Source organism: Sitodiplosis mosellana, unplaced genomic scaffold (assembly GCF_009176505.1).
Source record: "Sitodiplosis mosellana isolate CC-2019 unplaced genomic scaffold, AAFC_SMos_1.0 Smas_scaffold_12, whole genome shotgun sequence".
In the NCBI taxonomy this organism is placed as follows: Eukaryota; Metazoa; Arthropoda; class Insecta; order Diptera; family Cecidomyiidae; genus Sitodiplosis; species Sitodiplosis mosellana.
Genome location: NW_022595254.1, coordinates 2331527 through 2352041, shown reverse-complemented (window position 1 = coordinate 2352041; position 20515 = coordinate 2331527). Strand labels below are relative to the sequence as shown.

Below are 20515 nucleotides of genomic sequence, written 5' to 3'. Positions count from 1 at the left end.
TATTCACAGTTCTAAGTGTAAACTGATGACCTTTCACACAAAAAGAAGCCGGATCATTAATGACTACAGTATTGGTGGACAAAAGGTGGAACGTGTAAACGAAATCAGAGATCTAGGCGTTATGATGGATAAGAAGATGAATTTTGGATCACACATTGAATATATTTGCAACAAGGCCAACGCAGCCCTTCATTTTGTCAAACGACAGTCCTTTTACTTTGGAAAGGATATCGTTAGGATTTTGTACTCGGCACTAGTGCGCTCAAATCTGGAATTTGCCAGCCCAATTTGGTCTCCACATCACACTACACACATGAAATTTGTTGAGCGAACCCAGAAGCAAATGGTCATGCTCCTGAATGGTGATTATCGAAGTTGGATCGAAGGCAACTACGTTCTCCGCCCATACACCGAAAGGTGTCAAAACGTGAAGCTTGAATCACTAGTGCGCCGAAGATTGAACGCAGCCATCCTGTTCATTCACTCCATTATAATCGGCAAATATAAAACACCTAATCTCTTGTCGCAAATGAATTTGAACAATGGTGTAAGAACGCTTCGTAATCCCGAATTCATAAAAATCAAGCACTATCGAACAGATCATTCGTTGCGATCACCATTCAACAATGCATGCTGGATGTTTAATTGTGCTGCCTTATTCATCGACCCAACGCTACCACATTTCCAGTTCCGTCAAAAACTATTGCAACTTTCGGATGCAGCCATCGGCTCGTGGTTACAGATGTAAAACGAAAATTATCGACGATTTCAAAACGATGAAATGAAAACCAAATACTAAATTACTATACAAAATATGAAGGGACATTTTTATCATAGTTTTACATTCAAATTTTAAAAAATTCTATTTATTTATTTATTTATATTTTTATTTTTGCTATTTAGCACATTCTGGAATGTGCCACCGTAAAAACCTAACTGACTATTGACACACTACCTAAAATTGTTTGAAATTACTTACCTACCATTACTGACCTATTGCCTATTGAAATTGTAACCGAACCTACTATGTAATTCCCTAATTCAGCCAGTATTTGGCGGTGTAATAAAATTGAATTGAATTGAATACGGATGACTGAATGTGAATGTTGTTCATGGCCACCGTCGTTCTCACGGTGCTGCTACTGTTCTGACCTTCGTGTGTTGCCAAATGAATGTAGACATAATTTTAGCGCGAACACATTTGGGCGGATTGTTGGTTTCGTCGCGGCATCTCTTGGCAAAACTGTTCACGTATATTATGCAAACCGTTGATCCAATGTAAATTTTATCTGCCGAATATGTACCATCTCCGAGTAAGCTGCCGTATCGTTTTCGAAAGAATTTACCTAATTCACAATGCTCTTGTTATCCAACCTGAAATGAATGAATAAATTAACAGTTTTTCTTATTTTTTTTTATTCAATTTACAAAAGTAAGTTGTCCGAAACCATCGGGCCAGTTAGACTCGTCTTTCCATGGATCATTGAGGAATGGTGTGTGTAAGTTTCGGTCACCATGTCGACACACCGATATTGATCGAATTGTCGAAAATTCAAAGATATAATTTTATTTTATTTTATTAAACACCGCCAAGCTCTGGCTGAATATAATGTGGGTTTTGTTAGAGGTTCGGCCGGAAAGGAGTGCAAGACTGTTACAATTTTTATAAATAATGAACAATAGTAGCAGTAACTTTCGATAACTTTCAGTTCTCGTCTCGTTAAAAACCTGGCTCTTTTCGTAAATTATGAGGTAAGCACAATAGTAGGAACATGAAAACGAAAATAGTCATACAACCAAGATGGAAATGCTTGATAGTAGCCTATAGCAAACGGTCCAGGATAACCTTTGGTGAACGTTTCCAAAGGGACAAAGGCTATGTGAAGCGTTAACTGTTACGCGTTAAATTTAAGACTTTGAAACTGCAAAATTCGTCGCTCAATTTATACCGATAGATAAATTGATGAGAAGTTTTACGTCGGTTAAGGCAGATCCATGTTGATTGCAGAGTGCATTGAGTTGACATTGACCATGATTTGAAACGTAACTAGATCATTTGATGCTAAATGGTAAATAGTTCAAAATTGACTTCAAAGATAAGAATATTATTTTGTAACACAAAATCTAAAGAACTGTGTCCCGTTTTGGGCCATATGGCGTCTAGCAATGAGACCGGTACCAATGGATAGGGGGCAGCGAGTATAACAATAATATATGGGTGACACGGCCCTAAGTTGTGGGCGGGGGGTTTTATTGGGATACAAAGTTAGTACTGGATTTGGGGTAGTTTTCGCTAAACATGGATTTTTCATGAATAAAGAGTCATTTTAGAAGGAAACTATGTATGGACGAAGTATTTATGCTGATGTCAAGAATCGATTGTCACTTTGGTTGGGGCTGCCCTTCAAGTCTGGGGTGCGTGGGAGTTAAAAATTGAAAAAAAATCAAAAATACCCCAATTTGGGTTGAAGTTCAATTTACCGCCCAAAACTAATCACATATTTGGATTGCTCGCGAAAAGTTGACTATATGTCTCATACAACAAAAACCTGATCCGATCACTCCAAAGACTGTAAATCGCCCTTCAAAGACAAGGCCAAATATTGGAGCATGAATGATATAGGGTCAATCTTTGAAGGGCGATTTACAGTCTTTGGAGTGATCGGATCAGGCTTTTGTTGTATGAGACATATAGTCAACTTTTCGCGAGCAATCCAAATATGTGATTAGTTTTGGGCGGCAAATTGAATTTCAACCCCAAATTAGGGTATTTTTGATTTTTTTTCAATTTTTACCTCCCACGCACCCCAGACTTGAAGGGCAGCCCCAACCAAAGTGACAATCGATTCTTGACATCAGCATAAATACTTCGTCCATACATAGTTTCCTTCTAAAATGACTCTTTATTCATGAAAAATCCATGTTTAGCGAAAACTACCCCAAATCCAGTACTAACTTTGTATCCCAATAAAACCCCCCGCCCACAACTTGGGGCCGTGTCACCCATATATTATTGTTATACTCGCTGCCCCCTATCCATTGGCACCGGTCTCATTGCTAGACGCCAATGGCCCAAACCCCATACAAAACGGGACACGGTTCTTTGTTGAAAATCACCTAATTGTTTTTGCTGTTGTAGCACAAATGATACACAATTGTACTTACTTTAAGTGAATGCGCATTTCGAAACGCTCTACGGGCGTTCATCATTCGGTGTCGTCAGTGCCTGTACATAGGCGAACATTGGCTGAAGATGGTTTCTGACTCTGTTTATGTTGCCATTTGGGTGCATCCCGTTTTTTGACTGCCGGTTTGAATTGACATGTGGTGCACTGATGGACGAGGGAGGTTTTGGTTTGTCAACGAATTCACAGGCCTTAATTGAGCTCGGCCATATCGACGGGTTAATAACACGTTCAAAGTATTGACGTGGAAAAGTCAGTTTGAACGAGATGAATTTGTAGCTTGAAATGGGCCGGTCACCACGTGTCAATCTTTTGCATCGAATCTCATTGACAATATTTGATGTGGAATCAATGGAGCGCAAATGATTCAAAATATCATTACAGGTGGTGTCGTTAGAGAAGCGTGAGATGTGAACGCTCTTCGTCAGATTAGATGGCAGTGGAACTGACGGAACAATTTTCTTATGTAAATTGCTGACCTGTGGTAACGGTACCGCTTTGGCGTGTAAATTGCTGGCTTGAACGCGTTTGACATTTTTCATAATCGGTTTGCGAGCCGGAGCGTGAACCAAATTGCGTAAATTCATTGCATTTTGATGAACTGATGGTGTTGAGACAGTTTCATCAACAGCGTTATCAACGCGCGACATACCTGGATCGTCGGATGATTTGAGGCACGTTCGTTTCACCGTTTCGTTGATTGGGCGACGAATTTTACGCTTAACGAGATCTTGGTTCGGACGTGGAGTTTCCACATATGCACTCGATGTAGCAACACCCGATTCGGCATTTGGGACGACTGTAATGTCCAAGTCAACATTTTGTTCATCCTCGTCCATCGGTTCCGCTGACTTTTCGTCAATCACAGCATTTTCAGTGTGCACGGTGGCATTGGCATTGTCAATAAATCGAAGCAACGTATTTTGATCAATTTCAACCACTTCAACAGCACCGATATTTTGCTCATTTTGTTTATTTTGGTTACTGGCACTTTTTTGCGGTAGGTCAGCGCACAACACTTTGTCGATGAGAGGCACTAGCGAGTGTTTGAGGTCCGCAATAAAATTTGAACACTCAGTGAAATTGTTTACAATGCCACTAAGAGAGTGTGGCTGATAACTGACACAATACCACTGTAAACCGGTAATTTTCGCCAAAAAGTTTGTCAGAGTTTTATTGAAAACAGTGGTGGAATCGTTTTTATTTAGGCACGCGAAATGAAAATATTTGCCGCATAAGCCATAGCATGAAATGCTTTTGTCATTGGCTTCCGGTTTCACACACAACGCACATTGGGCCATTTTATGGTTATGAAAAACAACAACAATAACACAGGAAAACGACGTGAACAACGAGAGCGACGTAACCAAAAATGTGCACAAATTATCACAGAAAAAAATAGCCGAAATTGATGTTGACACGGATGAACTTTATAAAATTACGATACAGCAAGTCTTTACGAATAGAATGATATAAAATTTGTGACAAAACAATGTGGATAACTATTTAAAAACGATAAAATAATGTAAACAAAGACGAGAGACGAAAAAAAAACACAACTGTCAGCGTAGCTGTCAAACGTCATTGATTCTAAAACAATTAAAACATTTTGCTACTAACTGTTTTTGCAAAAATCAGCTGGCCATCGACCTCCAAAATCCCAATGTCACCAACATCTTCTTCATGACAAAAAACGAACTGAGCGAACATTAGAAGAACGAGTTTCCATGAAGCAGACATCTTTGCAAATGAAATACACATATTTCATTCTGTCTACTGCTTTCAGATCCATAAACCATTACGCTGTGGTAATTTACATGCAATTCATGTCATTTTTACGAGTTTTTATCTCTTTTTGGAGATTGTTTGTACACGAAAAAAAGTAACTTTCATTATTTATTACCACAATAATGACTTCGAAATGAAATCAAAACTCATGTAAATGGCAAAAACCAAATGACACGTAAACGATTAAAGAAGTCTGGAGCAAAAACGTTTCAAACTTGTTAAATGGCTGGAAAGAAATAAAATATGCAATTACTCTATTTTTAAAAAAATATTACTACTTTTTTCGAAGCGAATATCTAAAGGCATTCGTCTTAAAGTAACATTACAATTTGTGGAACGGAAACGAAAGGTGCGATAAATCTAAATGACAGTAGATCACATGAAGAAGTATGCGTCATTAACTGTGTATGCCATTACAAACTAAAACTGCACTTTTCGAATGTCATAACTTTCAGGATTTCCATTCGGTGAGAGAACTTCTCCATAACGCAGTGCACATTCTTGGTCAAAAGGTTGTGTTGGCAGTATGTCTCCGTATATTTCGTATAAGTCTTCGAGTGTACATTTGGAGCCACAACTAGGAAATTCCAATTCCTGAATTCCATTTGGTTCTGCCGATTTTTTGTAGAAAAGCTGTACAAAATGACTGTCATTTTGTTTATATAACTCGAATAAAAGACACGACGAGTATGGCGGTTGATGAACCTCATATAATCCGAGGCTATTTAAAACATTAACTATCGTCATATCGTGAGCAAAAGACGCATGAATAGAGCGATCTGGTGACAGGGTTGATTTAGTTTTATTTGTAAGCCGATCGAAAATCGATTTCAGTAAATATCCCCCTTTGATCTTCTTTGTTTCGGTCGTACTGGTATGGATTGGATACACGGAGAGTGCCAGATATTCAAAATCTCCACCGCTTATCATCACTTTTTCGGCCCATTTTGGGAGACTAAAATAGATTTGAAATGGACATTCTCTGAAACTTTGTACCATTCGGGAAAAAGAAATCGGCAAAATGCACGGTAAAAAACATCGATATTTACCATAGTTCCTTCAATTGTTCAACATAAAGTGCATCGTACAAAATCATCACATCCATCAGAGTGTTTATCTTTGATCCGGAATTTCGTTCCAAATAGCTTATTAGTTTCCAATGTTGTTTAAATAAGCCTTTGTAGTAGCTTTCACTTAAAAATTGTTGCATTTCAAGATCAAAGCGATCACATGAACGTTGTGTAGCTAAAAGGTAATCGCTTCCAGCTGGGGACGTATGCACTATAAAAAGATATATATGAATAATAAGTTTGTTCGACTTTTAAATTCGTATATGATCTGAGTTCAAACCGGGTACTGGCTGCCAATCGAAATCCTCAATAAATTTTGCATCTTCCTTCGGTGGAAATAGGGCGGCCATCGTTGTTAAAGCCGAGGCTATGGCTCGGTCGGAATCCTATGATTATTGTTAATGAAAAGAAAATCGTTGGATATTATGCTCCGGCATTTATTATGTAAACAATTTTATAATAACCGTTGATTCGACATAGATTTTGTTTGCCGAATAAGAACCATCTCCAAGCAAACCGCGATAACGTTTCCGAAAGAATTTGCCCAATTCAAAACAATCACGCTTTCCAACCTACGACACAATATGGATAATATTTTTTATTTGCTCAGGCAGATATCAGGTTGTTTAAAACAGCATCCAAACACATACGTTTGTCAATTGTCCATAACCACCCGGCCAAAAATTTACATCTCCCCATGGATCGGTTTTGTATGGCCTAAAATATTTCACAATAAATGAATCATAAAATGATGCAATAGATCAGAAAAATAAATGATTTTCTTGCCGATATATGGTGCGATCGCCATGACGACACACTGTGTTTGCAAAAATCAATTCTTGGGACCGAATGGATTGGAAAAATGTCAATAAAGCTATTATCGTCAAAACAGACATGTTAAATAAAAATGCAGACACACTTTTATTCACCGCTCCCAGATGGTCGTCTAGACGATATCTTTTGTTCCTATATTAACCCACAACGCGTCCACCACTATTTTTCAGACTGTCGCATTACACGGAACTAGCAGCATTTATATGTGTTTTCATTGTTTTTTTTTCGCGCGAAATCACTTCAAATTCATGTGATTAACGTATAAAACGAGTTTGTGCCCGTAATCTAACACAAATTTTGCAAGTACATCATACACCTAAGATTAAGCAGTATTTTTTGTTATTATATAACTATTCCTGATTCCTTGATCTTGTTGTTTGGGGGGAAAAAGTGGAATGAATGTGAACTTTTTATTTCGAATACACCTAATGGATTATTATATTTCATCATACATTTGACACATGCTTTATGGAAGTAATTGGATAAAAAAAAATTATCTCGAGTATTCATTCGAAAAGTATTTGGACGAACTATCTCAAACGCCAGAGAATGCAATAGCAATTTCATGCAATTGAAGCACGAGTCAAAGATATGATGCCACATTATGATCATAATATAATTGTGTCATGAACATTAAAAAAACAAGACCGCAGATCGTCGTTATTGAAGCTTGTAAATTTAAGGGGTTTAATTAATTTGATGTTTCTCGTCAAATTATTATCGTAAGCACTACATGGAATGTAGTTTTAATCGTAGTATGCAAATCATTTTAATATTGTCAAAAATAATTAAATAAATTTAAATGATGATTTTGTATTCTTCACTTATGTGTTTTATGAACATTCAATGTGAATGATCATTGATCATCGTACATTATTTCACATTGGTAACGAAAAAAGTGTAGAATTGTTTTTTTTGAGTTATCTCAAAAGTGAATTACAAGAACATGATTTTATTTCATTTTTGCATTTGGGCGTAATTGCTTCATTTCAAATAAAAAATATGGATATTAAAATGAATCAATTTACGGTCCAAAAAAATGACCTAAAGACTCTTAAAATTTTCTTGGGGAAAAAAAACAACTACCGTAGCCTACATTCCATGTAGTGCTAAAAATGAAATTGGATTTATCAGAATGCGTGTACTTTTCCGCGCTTTAAATTGTGAACCAGTTCAAAACAAATTGCTCTATTTTTGCAAAATGTATTCATTGAAAATGAATTTACGTAGTTAAACGTTCAATACTTACGCGTAAACATATGACTGATCAATCAATCAGCAATGTGTCAACAACTGTATGTGATCTACATTACTAGAATAAACAACAAATTGTAAAACATATAATGAACTACTCAAGATGCTAAATTGCTAAACTAGGCAACTTAGACGTTAATTCGTTGAATTAAATGTTAATTATTAACAATTAAAAGATTCAATTGTGCTTAAATATAGCGTTTAACTACAAACTATACTTTATAATTTCCACCTTCTTTCAAAAACTGATATTATTTTATCGATATGAAATTAGAGTTTGATTAATTATTGAACACCCATTTCACAGTAGCGCTTTTAAGCAATTTTCCTGTTTAACTGGATAAATTATACAGTGGCAGCCTTATCCGGTGTTCAAGTTACTAATAAAGAGACAAATACCTAACATATTGTTTTTAATCAACGTCATATCTTAAATTGCATGCGTGAGCACAAAAGAGGAATTTTGATGCGAATTATTGTTACAAATTGCATGCAATTAAGTGTGCAAATTTAGTTTATCATTATTACCGGTTGAACGTTTTTTCAACGCAAGCTGTCATTAGCTCATTTTCGTCCCATAATAATCGTTCATTCGAACAAACTGCTTTAGAATTTATGCACATTTGCATTGAGTTTTTCATATTCTGTCAACTTCTTCATTTCTTTATTCATTCATTAGTAAAGAAAAATAGTATTTAACAGCCTTGATTGACATCTTATAAAAAATGTATCTGAAAAAAATCTAAATTTGTTCATTTATTCGCAGATATTTATTTATTTATTACGAAGCCCACACTTATGCCAATATGTGTTCACAGCAAGCTGAGAACATGCTGGTCAGAGACCCAATACGGCATAAATTCCGCTCACGATGCGTCTTTTGCAAAGAGAATATAGTAGGGAGGGATAATATAAAAGTGAGACTTTCATACCAGAATTGGGTCCGGAAAACCATGGAAAAACCGGCCTCATTCTGGAGAACCAGGGGAAATACAATGATGAGTTTTTGCAATTAAAGTGCGTTAACAATAATGGGAAAAAATCAAATGAAAAATCACAAACTAAATCTAGATTCAACTGTGATAAGTAGCTGTCCGGCATAGCTGCCACCTCAAATCTCATAGAATTAAAAGGAAAGAGACAAAGGCATTTGGTAACATCTGGTGAATTTCTATGAGATTTGGCGCCGCCATAATGCAGAAACCAGTACATACTGTTTCGTGTGACAGCGACTGTTGTAAAACCATGCTGATTCGGTACAAGCAGATGAGATGCTTTTTGATGAATATATCAAACATGAGTTCATCGAATATTCTTGCAACGGATGATAGAATACTAATTGGACGGTCATTTTCTACATTAATATTGTCAACTAATAGGTGATATGAAACTTAGACTAAGAGACTTTCGATCGTTTTTTTTCGGATAAAAAGGCTGGATTGCATTTGGACTGTTTCTTTTCATCCATCTTATTTATTATTTCGTTAGTGTTTCCAATACTAATATCGAAATAGTCATTCGTTAACCCTTAAAATGCGCAATCTTTTGTTTTTGATTGATTTTGATATAAACTCGAAAAACTTTTTATGTAGGTAGCTGACAAATTGTAATGAGTTAGGTATCAAATGAAAGCTGGTTCAATCTCCTACATTTGTTTCTGAACAAGCGTTCAAAAATATTTAGTTTTTTCCCTATCTGGTTACTTTTAGAACCAACACGTGGTAAAGGGTTAATGTAACTGATCTACATATAATACGTATTCGTGTAGACACTATAAAAATACTCAGCAAATAAGTCTGTTGTGTCCCTTAGACTTTTCGATATTTTCTCATTATAAAAAATCGCTGCTGGAAGTCTGTTACTTTGTTTGTGTTTTTAAGCATATGTGGAAAAAAAACTGTTTGAGTTAGTAGTAATTAATGATTCAATGCTATATTGATATGTTTTCAGACAATGCCGCCACAAGCGGGTTCAAAACTGGATGCTGAATGATACTCATCTTCATTGACTCAATTCCTTTTATTCCTTTTACTGAAAGTGTTACATTTGATCTTATCAAATCAATTGTTCGATCGTTTTCGGCGTTTTTTCTATCGGGTTGTATTAAGGGCGTTAATCATAATTTTTTTGTTGCAAAAACAAGTTGGCTATATTAATTCAACTGTTCAAGCCTATCATATTCAGAAAGTGTTTACTTTAATATTTTTTTATTTGTTCCAGATGTTGAGCACACAAGTCGGAGTCTGTCCAGTTGTATTTCTGGCAAGATGCATTAATATGATTCAGTACCGTCTTAGAATTCTGACAGAATAAACATATGTAAAAAATTCGGAGTAAATTATTGCATTTTAAATGGTTAGAGTTAAATTGGTGTTTTGGGTTACGTTGTTTGTAATTTGTAAATGGCGGGTTGTATGTGAAACTGAACAAGAACAAGAACAAGAGCATGATTGGTCCCAATATCAAAAACTTCATACCATTCAAATTGGTTTGATCCAAAACAAACATTTGGATGAATTTTTGGATTCATCAACATATTCCATCAACGACAACCAAGTGTTCACCACTGACAGAACCAAAGTCAAACGATCATACGACACGGAACAATGCATAAGAGATTTGATACAAATTCAAAAAGCGTTTCGTGATAAAAACAGCAATTGGGCTACGGAAAGTGAGTAATTTTTCGTAATCTTATTTTTCTTGTTGATTTATTGGTGAACATTTATTGTTATGTAGTGTTGGCTACATGGGGCAAGCTGTCGCCGGTTGGAATCGATAAAAATTATGGAAATTTTGACCGATGCCACGATTTAGAAATGAATAAGTCAATAAACATTGAAACTCAATACTGCCTGGGCCGTATTGATGCTAGCAGGTCCGAAGTGAGAAAAATGTGAGTTTCTTTCATTATAAAAAAAGATTAATATTTTGTTTAAATTACTGCATAGAATATATTATAATTTTTTCGTTCGTCGTTACTAGCATATCTGAACGGTCAACAGTGGGTATTTGTATTCCGAATTCGTGTGCACCATCACTTATTGCGAACATATTAGATGATTACTTGGTTTCAAACAAATCGATTCAAATATATATTGGAGCACACGATTGTCGCTTTAAAAATGACAACACAACTATTTTTTTAAGCTACCAAATTTTTATGTAAGTTGTTGTTTTCGCCTGAGCTGTGCATTGTGCAAGAGATTTTTTTTTCTTCGTTTCATATTTTCACTTCACGATTTCAACTTACCGAACTAACGTAAGAATTTTTTTTAAAAGGGCATTTCTAACTATGGTATTTGGTTTAATAATTTTGAGTTCAACTTATGACATTATATTCACTATACGCAAAGGTAGGTGCATGGTGCGAACATTGCAATAAAAAATCAATCAAATTTTAGAATTAATAATATTGTCGTGGTTTTTCTAGAAGTCAAAAACCCATTGTTGCTGGCATTTTCAGCGTATTCAAACGGGCGAAATCTATTTGCATGCAAATCAGATCAGTCACCCAGCATCATGTCATGTTTAGATGGAATACGTGCGATTGCTGCATTGTGGATAGTAGCAGTTCATTTTAATTCTTTCTCATCGAAGGTAATGGCCAACCGAAACAACCATGTAACTGTTGGTGACCGACTAGAAAAATTTTTTTTGGCTGGCCGTTTTGGCGTGGATACATTTTTTGTATTGAGTGCTATGCTTGCGGCCAATAAAATGTTTCAAGTACTCTCGACGTTAGTAAATGATTTTGAGATTCTTTTCTTTTTCAATATAAAATAATCCAAAATTGTCGTCTTTGTTTATAGAAATGGTCGACTCAACATTCCTCTTCTATACTTACAACGTGTTCTACGCTTATCTCCAGTGTTGACAGTTATCGCACTTTTCAACAGGTATTTACTACAATTCTGCGCAAACGGCCCAGAATATAATAATATTATGGATGGATTAAGAAGAACGTGTGAATATTCACCATGGGACACATTATTGTATTACAGTAATTATTATCTGATTGAGGTAAATTTCCGTGGAATATTGTGTCACAATCCACACACATTACAACTAATGTTAAACCATTTCAGTGCGTTCATGGATCTTGGTACCTGGCCACAGATATGCAGTTATATCTCATAACACCATTTATGGTGATGCTTATGCAACGTTGTCCAAAAAGATTCATGGGTTTTTCATTTGCGATTATTTTGATTGATTTTTTCATTTTGGCATTGAATAGCGAACGTTTTGGTTTGGAAAACTATTATTCAGTACGAGCTCGCATTTCTACATGGTTGATTGGAGTCATTTTTGCTTACATACTATTCGAAATGCGTTCAAGAAAACATATTCGAATACCAAAGGTAATTAAAAAAAAAAATAGCGATAGAAATAGCGTCATTACAATAACTACACAATTGGTATCGTTTCAGTATTTGAATATATTTCTATTGACTTTATCCGCGGGTGTATTGACGATGCTTTTATATACGTCCGCAGTTGTTGACAGATCAGCCGATTTCCTATGGAAAGGAAGAGTTTGGTGGTCACTATCGCTTTGCTATATCATATTCGCATGCCTAAATGACCAAGGAGGCATCATTAATTGGTTTCTATCGCAACCAAGTTGGCAACCAATATCACGGTTGAGCTTTAACATATTCTTGATTCATCAAACAGTAATGAGTGTTATGTTTGCTGATCGTAAAGTAGTCTGGTATTTCTCAGTTTTCACTCAGGTAAATGAATTGAACTCTCAGTTTCAATTTCAATTGAATTGAAAATTAAATTTTCACATATTTTCAGGTACAAGAACTTTTCTTAGTTTTGGCCATTTCTTGTGCCGTTGCCGTAATACTAGCATTGACAATTGAGATGCCGATAACAAATTTAAGTCACATTTATTTAACCAAAAAGAAAAAGTAATCGTTTGCATCATAAGGTATATATATGATGTTGGATAATATTGTAGAATAACTTCACCTATGTAGATAATTTAGCAACCATAGAAAAGGTTGAAACTTGAATTTTTTTTGCTTATTATTACTATAATGGCATTATGAACTTTATACTTTTGCGCAAAACTCTCACAAGATCCTTGAACAAAAATATATCGTGATTATTCAGCTTATCGTCCATGTTGATTGACTAAACTTTGATTTAGTACATAGTATTGAAAAACTCAACATTTTATAATAACAAATAAACGCATAAATTTACACACATTTCGAAATCTGAATTGCTTTATTGCTATTGTAGAAAAAACAATGTGAACTTCGAGGTGAATAAATTTCGGTGATGTATATATGTAAATATATATGATTGTCGTCGTAAAATCATGGTATGTTACACAATGACTCATAACTCTCCGAATCAGTTGGCAAAATGTCTGCGTACAGCCTGTATAAATCTTCTAACGGACACTTTGTGCCGCAATTCGGAATATTTATTGGCGCAACATCTTCAAATTCAAATTTCCTGTAGAAAATCTGTATGTAATATTCCGTTCCTCGTCGATACATCTCAAAATGCACGCTAGCGGCCAAAGGTGGAATTCGCATCTAAAATGTAAATGAGTGATTTAACAACCGTATATATTTGTTCCAAGGTAAAAAATTCTGAACACAGTCAGTCAACAGATTATAATAACATAAGCCTTACGTCATACAAGTCGAGGGCGTTCAAAGTATTTGTGATAGTATTGTCGTGGGCTGAATAAATGTGGATTTTACTATCTGGGTTCAGAAGTGCAAGTGTTTTATTCTTGAAACGATCGAAAATCTCGCGTATTAAAAATCCGGCTATTGCTTTCTTCGCATCGGTGGTACGAGTAGCACTTTGAAAATAAACCGCTGCAAAATATTCCAAAGTCTCTTTAGATGTATTCAATATTTTGTTGGCCCAGTCTGGTAATGTCAATTCCCTGTTTAGTTCGACTTCAAACGGATCGTTGAAGATGGCTGCATCTAGTATCGTTCGTATTTTCATTCCCGAATGTTTCTCTAGCTCTGCAAGTAATGAACGGTGTTTTCTCATCAGTCCCTTCACTTCGGGTGATTCTGTGATGTATTGGTCGCGCAATTCATCAAATTTCGGACATGGGATCGCCTGATATACCAAATAATCATCTTTTAAGGGTATCGTATGTATAGGAACTGGCTGCCATAGAAAATTAGTTCTCCATATCTGTTCGCCGGATGGTGGGAACATGCCGGCAGCGTTCGATAGAGCGCTGATCAACGTTCTGTCCACATCAGAGCTTCGAATGTACACATTTTTCGGTGTATACTCAGTACCAATGAGCCGTTCGTATCTTCTGCGCAAATATTTCCCCAATTCAAATTGTCTTCGCTTACCGGCATTTGTAATAATTCCGTATCCACCGGGCCAAAAACTTTCATTTTTATAGGGGTCATTGGGATATGTGTATAAAATGGAACGGTTTCCGTGTCTGTAAATCTAGCATGAAACTATAAATTAAAGTTATCGTCTTTCAACAAATATTTTCATTTCACATACAATTTGAGCAAATACTAATTCGTCATCTTCAGAAGACTCGTTGGATGGTTTATTTGAAGTTTTGGAAGATAAATCACACAATGTTGACTGAATGTATGTTGTCAATAAGAAAACCAAAATCAACTTATTTAAAACTGTCATTTCGGTTTTAATTACACACGCGAAACACAACCAACAATACTGTGAATTTTGCGTTCTTACTTCTCGGTTTGTGTGCACTTCACTTCCGTTTCACACACAGTTTGATGAGATTTCAAAACTCACAAGTATTTATATGAATAGCAGAACCGTATCTAAATGTGAGCATACATTTTACCTAGGGGGAGAACGATCATATACAAATTGGAGATATTAATAAATTTCATGTATTTTCTTCTACATTCAAACAGAAATGAACACACATTTATAATTTTGGCAGATACTTCAAGTATATGTATCGAATGAAGTGGCTTTTGACATCTATTTTGATAGCTTTTTCAAACTGACCATATTCTGTTGTAAATTTCAACAAGATCGCTTGATAGACGAAGGAAAACGACACGAAGCCATCTAGGCGAGGGACATTCAAAACAGTCATCGTACATATATTGAGCGGGCACTATCGATGCGTTCATTTGTGTGACTCAATATAGTCTCAAAAACTAAAAATAGTCAGTAAAATCTGAAATATCCTGTATGATGGATATGACTGAATGATTACGATTTTGCCAAATATTTGAAAGTCCGTGGATTTTATAAGATATTAATGATAGAAATCAATTAATTTATCAGTTAAAAAAGAGAGTTCTCCCCCTAGCATTTTATTTGAACGAGACGATATTATTACTTGAATTCTTGAATTGAATTTTCAAAGCTATTTACATACACACTTTTGGATGATATTATTTCATACACTTAGTTCACGCGCTAAAAAGATAAACAATTCGAAACGAAGATTTTAATTGCACAACTTTAGGCGAGTGACACTTGCTATTTCAACATACTTCAATCAAAGTCACTTTATATAGCAAGGAATAATTAGAAGCTTAAATTTTTTTTTCACGAAATCATGATTTCGCACATCCCAGGGTCACTGAAATATTCGTATCTAGGCTTAAGATAAAAGAAATTGTAAAATTAAGTTATTTATTCATGACTTTGAAGAGTTTTTCTTGACTTCTCTATAGAAATGAAAAAACCCAAATTGACGAATAAGCAAGGATACTGATAAAAAGTTTGAATAATTTTACTTTTTTCGTGTCTTTGCAGTAAAAACACATCATTATTGCTTTGTGGATGACATTTTTATTCCAATCACATAAATATAAATTTATTTATCAACAGATTTTAAAGTTATTTTCCCTATAATTTTTAGCTAGCTTTATTCGAGCTTCAAATGCACATTATCATGAAAAAAAAAGTGTTTCAAGGGAAAATATTTTTTTTTTACAATGTAGAAATTCGGGATGACTCCATTCTAGTTTCAGCCTTATGTAATGATTTTCTGACACGTTTTATGTGGTTTCGTAAAATCTATCTGATTGCCAACCGTATATCGTCGAAAAAAATACGACAAATGTACAAATGATCGGCCCAATTAGTTCTAGAAAGAGAAAACCAATTCACTTACTTCATCTAGCTTGACAGTAAAACAATTTCGACCTACCTTTCCATGTCATGACGTCGGATTCTTTGACAGGCATTGATGGTAGCGATAAATTGCATTCGCTTTCAAAATCTTGTTTAGGTATGATATGGTCAAACAGCTGATAAAACATATTGATTGGACATTTTGTGCCGCATCCAGGTATGTTTAACGGAGGTAGGTTATCTGCTGTTGTGTTTTTGTAGAAGAGTTTTACGTAAAAGTTATCTCTGGATTTATACAGTTCGAACAGCAAACACGAAGCGTACGGTGGAACATGAGACTGTAAACATTGAAACTGATTACTAAAAAATCCCCCAGAAGTTTGCTAAAAAATGATAACCAATTACATCAAAAAGACCAAGGCTGTTTAGAAAATTCGATATGGTAATATCGTGAGCTGAGTAAATTTGAATGGTAAAGCGGTCTGGCTTTAGTTTTGACTGAGTTTTCTGTATGAAACGCTCCAACATTTCCTTGATCAAAAACCCACTTTTCAATTTCTTCATTTCAGTTGTATTTGAAAGCATCTTAAAACCATCCACAAAGAAATTATCCATGTCACTCCCAGGCTCCAACATATCGCCCACCCATGATGGTAGTCTACAAAATCATTTATTTCAATGAAAATACGATTTCAACAAGATATCAACCTAAAACTCACCTTAAATTTTCCGACCGATGCACTTTGAGCGTATCCCAAACCGAGTACGCGTCACCAATCGTAGCATTTTTATACCCGGAATGTTCCATCATAATTTTGAAATATCGATCTACCTTTCGTTTAGCCTCTTTGAATTCATTTGAATTGAGTCTATCTTCAAATGCTTTGTCGTATAGTGCGCACGGTCTTTCCAACGCCACAATATGATCGAATTTTATGGGAACTGTGTGAATGGGTATTGGGCGACCAATTGACGGAAGCTCTTCCGTCCATATTTGATCACTTTCAGTCGGGAAGAAGCCCAGTAAGTTAGCTGCAGCGCTCATAATTGTTCTATCGTAATCCGACGATCGAACGTACACTTTATCTGGTGCATATTTGCCGTCACCCAGAAGCTCATAGTATCTCTTTCGCAAATATTTGCCTAATTCCAAATGCCGTTGCAATCCTCTCTTTTGTAATGCAATTGAAAATGTAGATATTGTAACGAAATTTCAGATTTCATGCGGAAAAAATGTGTCTTCGCATATAAAACTCACTTTAGTAACTGCAATAAGAAAAAGGTAGAAATAATATCGAGGAATTACACCGTATCCATTAGGCCAAAATGTTTCATTGGAATAATTTTATGTACCTTGACCAAATCCGCCGGGAAAAAATTCAACACCTTTGTATGGGTCATTTGGGTATGGTTTAAGAGGCGATCTATCACCATGTCGAAAAATCTTAAAATGATTTGCAACAATGTTAAAATTAAATTTTCATTGATTTTCACAACATTTCAAAAATCAACGATGATGTGGTCAGTCAATTTGACTTACAACGTGTGCAAACAATAATTGATCATTTTCAACTGCTTCGCCTTCACTGATTTGACTACTACTCGAAAACGTGCCGTGAATAAACAATAAAACCAAAACCATATACACCTGGCGCATAATGTTCAATATTGAATTTGAATTGTCCAAGAGCTACTACGAAAAAAAGTGTCACCTTCACTGAATTGTCACACACAAACTGGCTGCTAATACACTCTTTTAGATAACGAACAATTTAAAACATTTTCATTGCCGAAGTTCACTCTAAGACTTTCACATGCAAATAAAACGAAGCAGTATTGCAATAAAACTGCGTTTTTATCTACAATTACAAACAAAGATACAATAAATGTGTCAACTGTCGTGCGCTCCTACATGTGTAAGTTAAGTCTTTTTTACATGTCTGAGATGACGATCGTTTACTTTTCAGAGCAGGTCGACAGCGTTGATGAAAAGATGATTAAAAACGCAAATAAAAGTCAACTATAAATTTGAACAACAATTCCGTCTTGGCTACTTGATTTATTTTTATTCGCATTTATATGATGGTAATGTATTGCGTAGGAAAAAGATTACAAGTGTCTTGAGATTTGATTATGATGACGTATGGTTTACATAACAGCTTTTAATCCATCCAAATCGAACGTTGCATATGGGATGATAAAACTAATCGGTTTGGTCACACGTTGAGATAAGATTTGATTAATCGTAACGTTTCCGTGGCTTTTAACTAAGATAAGCTACATTCCACATCGAAATCGCCTGGAATGATATCGTTATATATTGCATAGAATCGATCTAATGTGCACTTTTCTCCACAATTGGGTATATTCATAGGCGAGAGCTCGTCTTCGTCCGATTTGCGATAAAAGATCTGAATGTAATGTTCATCGTCGCTGGATTTGTACAATTCAAAGTGTAAACTTGACGCATACGGTGGAATGTGCAACTGGAAAGCAATAAATGAGGGAATAAATGAATTATTCAAGGCCTTTAAAAATGCTACATTTTTTACACTATCAAAAAATACCTCATATAATGACAAACTGTTCAACATATTTGTAATTGTAATGTCGTGTGCGGAGTACAACCATATATTTCGGCTTGGCTGTAGCGTTGAGTTCATTTTTTGTGCAAAATGTTCGAGAATTTCGTTGAGTAAGAAACCAGATTTGAGTCGTGCCAATAATGGTGTGTCCGTGTATGTTTTGAAATCGAATGTCGCAATATATTCCATTGTGCCATTTGGTTTGATGGCTTCTTCCGCCCAATGCGCCAATGTTTTGTTGTGATCTTGTTCGATTTGAAGGGTGTTATACAACCAATAAACATCGGTGATTGTTGTGATATTTGCGCCGCACATTTCTGTCCAATGCGAGAAGAGATCCGCGTATTCGCTCTCAATTCTTTGCACTTCCGGTGAATCTTTGAGATACTGCTCATATGCAACTTTGTACTTCGGACAGTTTTTTGAAGCCGATAAAACATTGTCTAGACTTTTGGGTACTGTATGAACTGGGATGGGTTGCCAATTTTTTATATCTTCATTCCATACTTCCTCTGCGGTGGGTGGAAAGACCGCAGCCAAGTTTGCTAAAGCGGACATGATTGTTCGGTCGGTATCAGTCGATTGAATGTATACTTTGTTTGCTGAGTACTTATCGCCAAGTAGTTTCCCGTATTTATATCGAAAATACTGCCCAAGCCGATATTGTTGCCTCTTTCCTTCCTTCAAAATACAATAAATTTAATCAAATGACGTTATAAACACGGAAACGAGCTGAAAATGATGCTTTATATAAATATACTTTTGTCAATTGTCCAATCCCACCATCAGGCCAGTGTATTTCGTCTTTGTACGGATCGTTTGGATACATTCGATTAATGTTCCGATCACCATGGCGATAGATCACACTTGCGAATATCAATGTATCGTTAGTATCTGCTGAAATTATTGTCGACGACGCACATGTACATACATTTAACGAAACTGTTAATAAGAAAAAACCTAAAACTAGCAATCGAAAACCCATTTTTTTCGTAAAATTTTATTTTAAACTTCAAACGAAACGTTGTTTGCACAGCAAGCAAGTTTGATATTTATTGAATTTTTTTTGGCAAACTCACTTATTTATTTGAATAGCGAGTGTGACTGAACAGTTTTCGATGAGTTTTTTTTTTCGAGATGTCTTATCAGTTGCATGTGACATTTGCACTCCACAAGTTATCACAAAACAACATACTTCAGCCGGTCGAAACAGACTGTCGTTAGTTGTTTAGTTGTTGGTAATTAATCGACAAGTGGACTGTTCCGTTTATCAGCCTAAATTTACTTTTCGAAATTTGTCATCATTTCGGAGACAATTGTGGATTGAAAAAAGCGGAAACACGTCCGAATTGCTCGTAATCGTAGCATAATCGCTTTAAGAATGTATAAAAATAAATCATATTCGGTTTTATATGCAGTCTAATTTTTATTATTAGCAAGAATCAAATGATTATTGTTCTTTTTTGTATCGGATCAGGAATTTGTAGATAGATGGCGAGATAAGATCTCGCGATTAAATTTGAAAGTGTTATTTTGATGTTGTTTTTTTTATTTCAGTTTAGTTATGCAATGTAAAATGTAAAAGAAAACGATAAAACAAATATAGATTATATACACTACCGTGCAAAAGTTTGGAACCACTAGGTATTTTTCATACAAATTGGCCATTTTTGGTGGACTCATTAACATATTTCGGAAACACCTGCACTCT

The 20515-nt window shown here is 35.4% G+C and overlaps 5 protein-coding genes across 12 annotated transcripts; 1 reads left to right on the top strand and 4 right to left on the bottom strand.

Annotated features, from left to right (window-relative positions):
* Positions 1–5226: 5226 nt before the first annotated feature.
* Positions 5227–7059, bottom strand: LOC129567619 (prostatic acid phosphatase-like). Its single transcript, XM_055444717.1, has 6 exons — positions 6830–7059; positions 6694–6760; positions 6508–6615; positions 6324–6429; positions 6023–6254; positions 5227–5928 (listed from the first exon to the last, which is right to left on the bottom strand). The coding sequence occupies exons 1-6, from the start codon at positions 6937–6939 to the stop codon at positions 5394–5396; spliced, it is 1158 nt and encodes a 385-aa protein (XP_055300692.1). The 5' UTR covers positions 6940–7059; the 3' UTR covers positions 5227–5393.
* Positions 7038–13364, top strand: LOC129567617 (nose resistant to fluoxetine protein 6-like). Of its 8 annotated transcripts, none has more exons than XM_055444711.1 (12): positions 7039–7180; positions 8898–9148; positions 9203–9510; positions 10082–10805; positions 10871–11027; positions 11117–11296; positions 11414–11487; positions 11565–11871; positions 11944–12154; positions 12220–12495; positions 12565–12870; positions 12938–13364. In XM_055444711.1, the coding sequence occupies exons 4-12, from the start codon at positions 10484–10486 to the stop codon at positions 13055–13057; spliced, it is 1953 nt and encodes a 650-aa protein (XP_055300686.1). In that variant the 5' UTR covers positions 7039–7180; positions 8898–9148; positions 9203–9510; positions 10082–10483; the 3' UTR covers positions 13058–13364. The 8 variants fall into 8 exon arrangements, with proteins under 8 accessions (XP_055300690.1, XP_055300686.1, XP_055300687.1 ...); XM_055444712.1 differs by having other exon boundaries at positions 8898–9510; positions 10082–10228; positions 10352–10805; XM_055444713.1 differs by having other exon boundaries at positions 8898–9510; positions 10352–10805.
* Positions 13340–14877, bottom strand: LOC129567618 (prostatic acid phosphatase-like). Its single transcript, XM_055444716.1, has 3 exons — positions 14651–14877; positions 13793–14590; positions 13340–13692 (listed from the first exon to the last, which is right to left on the bottom strand). Exons 1-3 carry the CDS (start codon positions 14789–14791, stop codon positions 13468–13470), a joined length of 1164 nt encoding a protein of 387 aa, XP_055300691.1. The 5' UTR covers positions 14792–14877; the 3' UTR covers positions 13340–13467.
* A 1050-nt stretch (positions 14878–15927) lies between these two features.
* On the bottom strand, positions 15928–18201 carry LOC129567839 (prostatic acid phosphatase-like). The gene is made up of 7 exons (XM_055445195.1): positions 17760–18201; positions 17573–17663; positions 17454–17485; positions 16939–17420; positions 16625–16877; positions 16296–16557; positions 15928–16232 (listed from the first exon to the last, which is right to left on the bottom strand). Exons 1-7 carry the CDS (start codon positions 17874–17876, stop codon positions 16144–16146), a joined length of 1326 nt encoding a protein of 441 aa, XP_055301170.1. The 5' UTR covers positions 17877–18201; the 3' UTR covers positions 15928–16143.
* A 66-nt stretch (positions 18202–18267) lies between these two features.
* Positions 18268–19814, bottom strand: LOC129567652 (testicular acid phosphatase homolog). Its single transcript, XM_055444761.1, has 3 exons — positions 19565–19814; positions 18787–19485; positions 18268–18705 (listed from the first exon to the last, which is right to left on the bottom strand). The coding sequence occupies exons 1-3, from the start codon at positions 19787–19789 to the stop codon at positions 18487–18489; spliced, it is 1143 nt and encodes a 380-aa protein (XP_055300736.1). The 5' UTR covers positions 19790–19814; the 3' UTR covers positions 18268–18486.
* Between the last annotated feature and the right edge of the window lie 701 nt (positions 19815–20515).